This window comes from Etheostoma spectabile, unplaced genomic scaffold (genome assembly GCF_008692095.1).
Source record: "Etheostoma spectabile isolate EspeVRDwgs_2016 unplaced genomic scaffold, UIUC_Espe_1.0 scaffold48, whole genome shotgun sequence".
NCBI classification, from domain to species: domain Eukaryota; kingdom Metazoa; phylum Chordata; class Actinopteri; order Perciformes; family Percidae; genus Etheostoma; species Etheostoma spectabile.
In genome coordinates, this window is record NW_022605618.1 from 781,775 (window position 1) to 792,190 (window position 10,416).

At 40.0% G+C, this 10,416-nt stretch overlaps 1 protein-coding gene across 1 annotated transcript in view; it reads left to right on the forward strand.

The window, feature by feature from the left end:
- Window positions 1-6,971, forward strand: part of LOC116686779 (mucin-5AC) — a 37,757-nt gene extending 30,786 nt beyond the window's left edge. The window contains exons 27-30 of the mRNA XM_032511826.1: window positions 1,980-2,127; window positions 6,003-6,046; window positions 6,229-6,432; window positions 6,730-6,971. Of these exons, the coding sequence (XP_032367717.1) occupies window positions 1,980-2,127; window positions 6,003-6,046; window positions 6,229-6,432; window positions 6,730-6,866 (533 nt within the window). The 3' untranslated portion in view covers window positions 6,867-6,971. The remainder of the gene's footprint in view (window positions 1-1,979; window positions 2,128-6,002; window positions 6,047-6,228; window positions 6,433-6,729) is intronic.
- Window positions 6,972-10,416: the final 3,445 nt, after the last annotated feature.

Below are 10,416 nucleotides of genomic sequence, written 5' to 3' on the forward strand. Positions count from 1 at the left end.
AGGGAGGGCATTCCACAGACGTGGGGCAGCAGCACAAAATGCCCTATCTCCCATTGTCCCGAGTCTGGTTCTTGGAATGTGGAGGAGGTTTGAGTGAGTGGAGCGGGTTGTGTTCTGTGGTTTGATAAGTTCTTTGAGGTAAGGGGGGGCATGTCCATGGATGCATTGATGTGTGAGGAGGGAAACCTTGAACTCCATCCTGGTGGAGATGGGAAGCCAGTGTAGTGAGTGGAGAATGGGGGTAATATGCTCATGTTTCCGCACTCTCATCAGGATCCTAGCTGCTTCAAATAGTAAGTTACTCCTCTCGTAAACTAGTATTCACATGAAATAAAACAATAATACATTGAGAGCATTCAGCAACGCACACTGGGTAATAACAAATTCAACACATGAACTTGTTGCTATGGACTCGTCACCAGGCTTCCTCAGCAGACGCGTAACTGCCCAGTACGGGCACTCTGAGAGCCACTGACCAAGTGGGAGTGAGAAGAATTAATTAATTTCCAATCTTTCTGCTGTGAACATTAGATGTGTGTGACTTGAACCATGGACTTGAACATCTCAAATTTACCAACAAAACGTACAGCAAAAGACCATGCAAAACATTCCAGACTGTCCTGCCAACCTGTACACATTTTAACATCAATGTACGCTGTAACGATTTTTCACTATTAAGACGCTGAAGCGGCTGCTGTTTAAATCCTGTAGGCTTTAAGCAGCGGACAAGGCTGCTGCTCCGTTCCCCTCGCGATGCGTGCACACAAACACACACACACACACACACACACACACACACACACACACACACACACACACATACACACAAAAATTCACACACGGTGGATGCCGGAAAAACTGCAGATGAGACATACAAGATGACCTAAATTGAGGACGACTGTGCTCGTTATTGTAAGTGCAATAAGTTAAAGTCCAACAAAACTGTATGAATGTGTGTCCCACCACAGGATGGGAAATTAACATTGCAAAGACAAACAAGCCACTGACAGTGACAGATGTGTTCATATTTGATTCATTCAATAAATTATTATTTTTTGTCTTAAATCTACCAGCCATTTTTTTATTATACCAACATTTGCAGCATTCTGAGCCTTTTTGGTAAGGTTACTAGGAAAACTTAGCCCAGAGTAATTAATTAATAGTAATAATTGTTATACTCCCCAAAACAAGTTTCCTTTTTATTTTTAAAGAACTAGACAAAAAAATCACAACATTTTTTCAACTTCCTCAACTTCATTGTAACAACTTTTATTGCAATTTTTTTTTACCAAAGCTCCCTCAAAATCAGGCATTTTGGACCACAACGATCTCAAAAAAGTCCATTAAATCCTGGAGGGTCTGCCCTTGTGTGTTTTTTCATGTGTTATGGTGTGCATTCACCAGCGTCTTTTTTGTTGTTGTGGTGCACGTAGGCTACTCCTGATTTTGTCAGTCATCTCATCTCATATGCTGTTTCTCTATGATACCATCCTGTCTTAACAGGGAATTGGCCATAACTCAGTTTGTCCAATAATCATACAATTATAATATACCTTTAGTCAGTCTTAAGGAATAGGCTTACGCAACAATTTAAGGCTTATTCCATAGGGGGCGCCAAAATACTACAAATATTTAGTAGGTATAGACGGAATTTCATAAAAATTGGTACACATGGTCTGCACCCAGGATCTGAATCATATCATGTCATATTGATTGGTGCATGTGGGACTGGTCTTTTTAGCATAATATGCTAAATTATGCCTTATACTAATGCTTCCCATAAAACATGATGCCATTTGGCCTGATGGTGGTGCTATAACTTAAGCCCAAATACTTTTACTTTTACTCGAGCCTGATGTAACAGTAGTTTTACTTGAGTACAATATTGTAGTACTCTTTCCACTTTTGAATAGTGTTTACCATGTAGCTATACTTGTATTTTTACTAAGATTAATCCATATGTTATGATGGTGTTGCAGGCTGCTATCCACAGTGTCCCCCAACCCAGCCCTACTTTGATGAAGACACCATGAAGTGTGCTGCCTGGGACCAATGTGGCTGCTATGATGACATAAACATCCATTACAGCATTGGAGAAAAGGTTCCATCAAACAACTGTTACACTTGGTAGGTCTTTTTGTCACAGTAAATGCTTGGCAGACAGTAGGCAATGATGCACATACAGTACTACATTTGGACATGCACGCTAGTAGTGTAAAACAACTGAGAGAGATTGCATCCTTACTTGGACCAGTCAGCTTAGGCCATATTGACAGTCCAATGAAATAGCGACTGACCATTGAAGGGACAACAGAAGGGTCAACCCCAAGAGTCTAATTTTCTTCACAGGATGATGCTTCATAATCATGGTCCTCCTCAACATTATCCTCAGTCTCTGACACATTCTCCAGTGTCAAAGAGCTGTGACCAAACTTTGCTGACAGAAAAACCTTTCTTGCTGGCCATTTTCGAATGAGAGTAAATGTACAGAGAGAGCTCATTGAGCACCAAGAGAAATGGTTTAGAAGGCTCTAGTGCCTGCGTGTAAGCTTTTATATGTTTGCCCCTCCCCTGTGAACCATGTGATGCAAATCAGCCCTGCAGGAATCATATTTTCCCTCCCTCAGAGTGCGGGAATAATATTTTCCCTCCCTCACAGAGGGTGTGTATGTGTGTGCGCGCGTGTATGTGTTTGTCCCCATCAAATTAGGAAAAGTCATTCAATTTGAAGCAAGAAAATGATGTCAAGCACTTTTTTAGAGATGTTAAACATTGAATGGGGTCGAATTGACTCCAAGGATAACAGGAGGGTCAAGAATGTTGGTGGACAAGAAACAACTGCCTTCAGAAACAGCTTTTCCTTTGGGGAATCATTTCAAAAGCAGTAGCTGAAGCTAACATAGTCATCACCATTTTGCAGGCTTTACACGGTAACACTTTATAATAATAACCATCATTGATAGATGATAAATTAATAGATATTTAATCTTTAGTTAATTTTAATTTAACTGTTAGCAAATAGTCATTTTACCGTTAACAAACAATGAAATTATAATAAATAATAACGTTTACTAATTATTACACACATTATACCTGTCATGTACTCATATACTATATTAGGTATAATACAAAATGTTTGTAAAGCTTTTAAGAAACCATTTTTAAAACATCTTTAAACATTACACAGATGGATGGACCAGATATTCCTAACAGATATTACTTTGTTAATACTAATGTTTATGTTAGTTACTAGATGGTTTGTAAACCGTCTATAAACTGTGTCTGGATGGTTATTATAAAGTTGCAACAGATGACTATAATACCTACTTTGTAAACCATCTATAAACATTATTTAGCTATTAATTAATATTTTGTCAGTGGTTATTAGTTGGTTTGTAAAGTGTCATTAACAGTATCTAGATGGTTATTATTAAGTTGATATAAATCTATATACATACATACACTCACCGGCCACTTTATTAGGTACCCCATGCTAGTAACGGGTTGGACCCCCTTTTGCCTTCAGAACTGCCTCAATTCTTCGTGGCATAGATTCAACAAGGTGCTGGAAGCATTCCTCAGGGAGTTTGGTCCATATTGACATGATGGCATCACACAGTTGCCGCAGATTTGTCGGCTGCACATCCATGATGCGAATCTCCCGTTCCACCACATCCCAAAGATGCTCTATTGGATTGAGATCTGGTGACTGTGGAGGCCATTTAAGTACAGCGAACTCATTGTCATATATATATATATATATATATATATATATATATACATATATATGTATATACATACACGTACATATCCTGAACCAATTTATAAACACTTGTTTTTGCCTCCATTTTTCATGAGCTGAACTCAAAGATCTAACACTTATTCTATGTACACAAAATGCTTATTTCTCTCAAATATTGTTCACAAACCTGTACAAATCTTTGTTAGTGAGCACTTTTCCTTTGCCGAGAAAATCCGTCCACCATGGCATATCAAGATGCTGATTAGGCATAATTACTGGGCACAATAAAAGGCCACTCTAAAATTAGAGGTCAATAAACCAGTCTGTATCTAGTGTGACCACCATCTGCCTCACACAGTGCAACAAATCTCCTTTGCATAGAGTTGATCAGGTTGTTGATTGCGGCCTGTGGAATGTTGGTCCACTTTTCTTTGTGCGAAGTTGCTGGATATTGGCAGGACCTGGAACACGCTGTTGTAGACCCCGATCCAGAGCATCCCAAACATGCTCAATGGGTGACATGTCCGGTGAGATGCTGGCCATGCAAGAACTGGGATTGTGTACAGATCTTTGCAACATGGCCACACAAAGATTGTTCTTTGATTATTGGATTAATTAAGTTTTAAACATACATGTGCAACATGAGGTGATGGTCGTGGAGGAATGGCACAACAATGGGCCTCAGGATCTCGTCACGGTATCTCTGTGCATTCAAAATGCCATTAATAAAATGCACCTGTTTTCATTGTCCATAACATACGCCTGCCCATACCATAATCACACCGCCACCAAGGGCCACTAAATCTACAACGTTATACAGATTTGGGAACAATATTTGAGAGAAATAAGCATTTTGTGTACACAGAAAAAGTCTTGGATCTTTGAGGTCAGCTCATGAAAAATGGGTGCAAAACAAAAGTGTTGGGTTTATAATTTTTAACCATCCAACCATCTGGATGATAACCATCCAGACACTGTTTGTAGACGGTTTTCAAACCAACTAGTAGCCCTTAACAAAGTGTTTGGAATATCGGGTCTATCTATCTATGTAATGTTTATAGATGTTTTTAAATGTTTTATTAAGGCTTACAAACATTTTTTTAATCATTACCTGATACCTAATATAGTATATGAGGGATATAATGTATTTAACAATAAACTGTTAATTAACAGCACTAATAATAATTTGTAAACATTATTAATTATAATTTCATTGTTTAACAGTAAAATTAATGTTTGCTAATTAACTGAAAATTAATTAACTATCAATTTACCATCTATTAATTTAATTTTAATTTTAATCTGTTTATTGATCCCCTATGGGAAAATTACAATTTACACTCTGTGTCCACACTGTGTTAGTTTGCACACAGTCCTGAACTACACATACACGTGCTCAGGATCTATACATGCACTAATGGAGAGATGTCAGAGTGAGTGGGCTGCCAGCCGAACCAGTGCCCTGAGCGGTTGGGGGGGTACGGTGCCTTGCTCAACAGAACCTGGCAGTACCTAGGAGGTGAAGTGACATCTCTCCAGCCACCCATCCACACTCTCTACTTTTTGGTCCATACGAGGACTTGAACCAGTGACCCTCCGGTTCCCAACACAACTCCCTACGAACAGAGCTACTGCCACCCATTATTACTACAAATTATGGTTATTATAAAGTGTTACCATCAGCCCTAGGATTGAATGGTGAATGCCCAATTCCGTTGAAAGAATTACACTTATTCCTTAAGAACACAAATAAAGACAAAGCATACAATCTGAATTGTTGCTGCACTTCTGGGATATTTATACAATCTGTGAAATGTGATTGTTTCATGGTCACATAAATATTGCTTTTATTTTCTATTGCCCTAAAAAGGGAAATGATTTCACAGTGTTCTAATTATTGCTTTTTTTTATTATTTATGCAGATATTAAGTCCTCAAATGTGTTAGCCTTGTGATTGGCTAAATACATGAACAAACTGATACAGTTAAATCTTTCAAGCTTCCTGAAAGGGCATCTGGCAGAGGACAATATTTACAAGCATTTTATACATTAAACACAGGGCATGGTAACTTTGTGTGGCTTTGTTACTTGATGACCAAAAGGTGTTTGGAAGGATTGAGTGGGGTATCCATAGAGAGTTTTAGAAAAATTTGGTTTAGGGAGAGAGTCAAGTATGGAAACTGGGGAAATATGAGTTTGAATCACTCTGTCCTGGTCTATGAATGGTTTACATTCCTTTGCCTTCCTTTCTATTTCAAAGCTCCTGTACAGTCTCTGGAATAAGATGCAGCTACGATGTAAACTGTAAGTAAATAAGTAAAAATATCCACTGACTTTATCTATTTATTACTTTAGAAACACACACACACACACACACACACACACACACACACACACACACACACACTTATATATATTTATACACAGTATATCTAACAGGTGAATGTTCTAAAAGAAATTGAAAAGATTATATTCTTGATCTGCAGCTTGCACATGTTTCATTAATGGAAAAACCTACAAATATGGGGAAACAATATACAACACCACAGACGGGCTAGGAAACTGCATCTTAGCTGAATGCGGGGCCAATGGGACCGTAACCAGAAGTATGTACCCGTGCCTGACTACTACCACAGCAAGTCCTACAACTACCCCTTTTGCATTTAGCACAGTTGGAAAGACAACTTCAGGTAAGAAAATCTATGCAACCACCCTAACCACTGATCTTGCTTTCATATTTACAATAACTATTGGAAATGTTTTAATAAAGAAAACACAAATTAAAGCTGAAAGCGTCATTGGACAGGTCCTTGCTCGTCTGCGCGCGTCAGAGTTACTGTTGGACACAAGCTCCTTGCAACTGTACATTAGGAATAATAATAATTCCTACAGTTTTAAAAGGGAATTTGCAGCTGTCCGCTCGGGCAGAATTGTATGAAATAATTTATACTGCACTAATTTTGCAAAAATTTCTGATTTAACCACAGTTGTAACTACATCGTTGTCAAAAAACACATTGGGAACCACATCGAAACCTGAAGAAACGACACCTACGAAAAAGACAACATCATCAGAAAAGACAACAGCAAAGATTGTGACGACAACACCACCTACACACACCTAAAAAAATTACCACGCCCGTAACAAGCTTCTACCACAGCGGTGGTGGAAAACAACCTCGAGCCAGGTGTTACACAAAAAGCCCTGGACAACAGTTGTGGACATCAAAACCTTCTGTTGTTACCACACTATTAATGACCTCACCCAACATCACAGAAGCCAAAACCAAATCTGTAGAGACAACAGCGTCAAAAAGACAACATAATCAGAAAAACAACAGCAAAGATTGGACGACAACACCACCTAAAAAATACCACTGCCCAGTAACACTCTACCACAGCTGTGTGAAATACAACCTCAGTGCCATGTTACACAAAAAGCCCTGGAACAACAGTTGTGACATCAAAACCTTCTGTTGTTACCACAACTATTATGTACCATCACCAACATCTACAGTACCACAACCAATCTGTAGAGACAACGGGTCAAAAAAGACACATCATCAGAAAGACACATCATCAGAAAAGACACGAAGATTGCGACGACAACCCCACCTAAAAAATCACCACTGGCCCATAACAAGCTCTACCACAGCTGTGTTGGAAACTACACCTCAGTGCCAGGTATTAACCAAAAGCCCTGGAACAACAGTTGTAACATCAAACCTTCTGTTTTACCACAACTATAATGTACCATCACCAAGATCTACAGAAACACACCAAATCTGTAGAGACAACAGCGTCAAAAAAGACAACATCATCAGAAAAGACAAACAGCAAAGATTGTGACGACAACACCACCTAAAAAATTACCACTGGCCCAGTATACAAGCTCTACCACAGCTGTGGTGGAAACTACACACCTCATGCCAGGTGTTACACACAAAAAGCCCTGGAACCACCGTTGTGACTCATCAAACCCTCTGTTGTTACCACAACTATTAATGTACCATCACCAACATCTACAGAACCAAAACCAAATCTGTAGAGACAACAGCGTCAAAAAAGACAAATCATCAGAAAGACAACAGCAAAGATTGGACGACACCCCACCTAAAAAAATTACCACTGGCCCAGTAACAAGCTCTACCCCAGCTGTGGTGGAAACCTACAACCTCATGCCAGGTGTTACAACAAAAAGCCCTGGAACAACAGTTGTGTACATCAAAAACCTTCTGCTTGTTACCAAAACTATTAATGTACCATCACCAACATCTACAGTAGCCACAACCAAATCTGAAGAGACAACAGGGTCAAAGACAACCTCATCAGAAAAGCACACAACACAGAAAGACAACAGCAAATGATTGCGACGACAACACCACCTAAAAAAATCACCACTGGCCCAGTAACAATCCTACACACTGTGGTGGAACTACAACCTCAGTGCCAGGTATTACAACAAAAGCCCTGGAACAAACATTGTAACATCAAACACTCCTGTTGTTACCACAACTATCAATGTACCATCACCAGATCTACAGAAGCCACAACCAAATCTGTAAGACAAGAACGCGTCAAAAAAGACATCTCATCAGAAAAGACAACAGCAAAGATTGTGACGACAACACCACCTAAAAAAATTACCACTGGCCCAGTAACAAGCTCAACCACAGCTGGTGGGAAACTACAACCTCAGTGCCAGGTGTTACAACAAAAGCCCTGGCCAACAGTTTTGACATCAAAACCTTCTGTGTTTACCACAACTATTAATGTACCATCACACATCTACAGTAGCCACAACCAATCTGTAGAGACAACAGTGTCAAAAAAGACAACATCATCAAAAGACAACAGCAAAGATTGCGACGCACAACACCACCTAAAAAAATACCACTGGCCCAGTAACAAGCTCTACCACAGCTGTGGTGGACTACAACCTCAGTGCCAGGTGTTACAACAAAAGCCTTGGAACAACAGTTGTACATCAAACCTTCTGTTGTTACCACACTATTATGTACCATCACCAAATCTACAGAAGCCACACCAAATCTGTAGAGACAACAGCGTCAAAAAAGACAACCTCATCAGAAAAACAACAGCAAAGATTGGACGACAACACCACCTAACATACACTGGCCCGTACACTCTACCACAGCGGTGGTGAAACTACAACCTCAGTGCCATTGTGTACAACAAAAAGCCCTGGAACAACAGTGTGACATCAAAACCTTCTGTTGTTACCACAACTATAATGTACCATCACCATCTACAGTCACCAACCAAATCTGTAGCAACAAGCGTCAAAAAGACAACATCATCAAAAGACAACAGCAAAGATTGCGACGACAACACCACCTAAAAAAACACCACTGCCACGTAACAGCTCTAACCACAGCTTGTGGTGGAAACTAAACCTCAGTGCCAGGTGTTACACACAAAGGCCCTGAACAACAGTTGTACATCAAACCTCTGTTGTTACCACAACATTAATGTACCATCACCAACTCTACAGTAGCCACAACCAAATCGTGAGACAACAGTGTCAAAAAAGACAACATCATCAGAAAGAACACAGCAAAGATTGCGACGACAACACCACCTAAAAAAACACGCACCACTGCCTTAACAACTCTCTACCACAGCTGTGTTGAAACTACAACCCAGGTGCCAGGTGTTACAACAAAAAGCCCTGGAACAACAGTTGTACATCAAAACCTTCTGTTGTTACCACAACTTTAATGTACCATCACCAAGATCTACAGATAGCACAACCCAAATCTGTAGAGACAACAGTCGTCAAAAAAGACAACATCATCAAAAGACACACGCAAGATTGGACGACACACCCCTCAAACACTTACCACTGGCCCGTAACAAGCTCTTACCACAGCTGGTGGGTAGAACACAAAACCTCGGTGCCAGGTGTTACAACAAAAAGCCGGGAACAACAGTTTGACATCAAACCTTCTGTTGTTTACCACAACTATTAATGTACCATCACAAATCGACAGTACCACAACCAATCTGTAGAAGACACAGCGTCAAAACAACATCATCAGAACAACAACACAAGATTGCGACGACAACACCACCTAAAAATCACCACTCATGGCCCAGTAACAAGCTCTACCACAGCTGTGGTGGAAACTACAACCCTGTGCCAGGTGTTACAACAAACCCCCTGGAACAACAGTTGTACATCAAACCTTCTGTTGTGCCTCACTATAATTACCATCACAACATCTCACAGACCCAACCCAATCTGTAGCGACAACAGCGTCCAAAAAAGACAACATCATCAAAAAGACAACAGCAAAGATTGCGCCACACACACCACCTAAAAAATCACCACTGGCCCAGTAACAAGCTCTACCACAGCTGTGGTGGAAACTACAACCTCAGTGCCAGGTGTTACAACAAAAGCCCTGGAAACACAGTTTGCAATCAAAACCTTCTGGTTGTACCACAACTATTAATGTACATCACCAAATCTACAAAGCCACAACCAAATCTGTAGAGCAACAGCGTCAAAAAGACAACATCATCAAAAAGCAACACAAAGATTGTGACGACAACACCACCTAAAAAATTACCACTGGCCCCATTACAAGCTCCTACCAAGCTGTGGTGGAAACTACAACCTCAGTGCCAGGTGTTACAACAAAAAGCCCT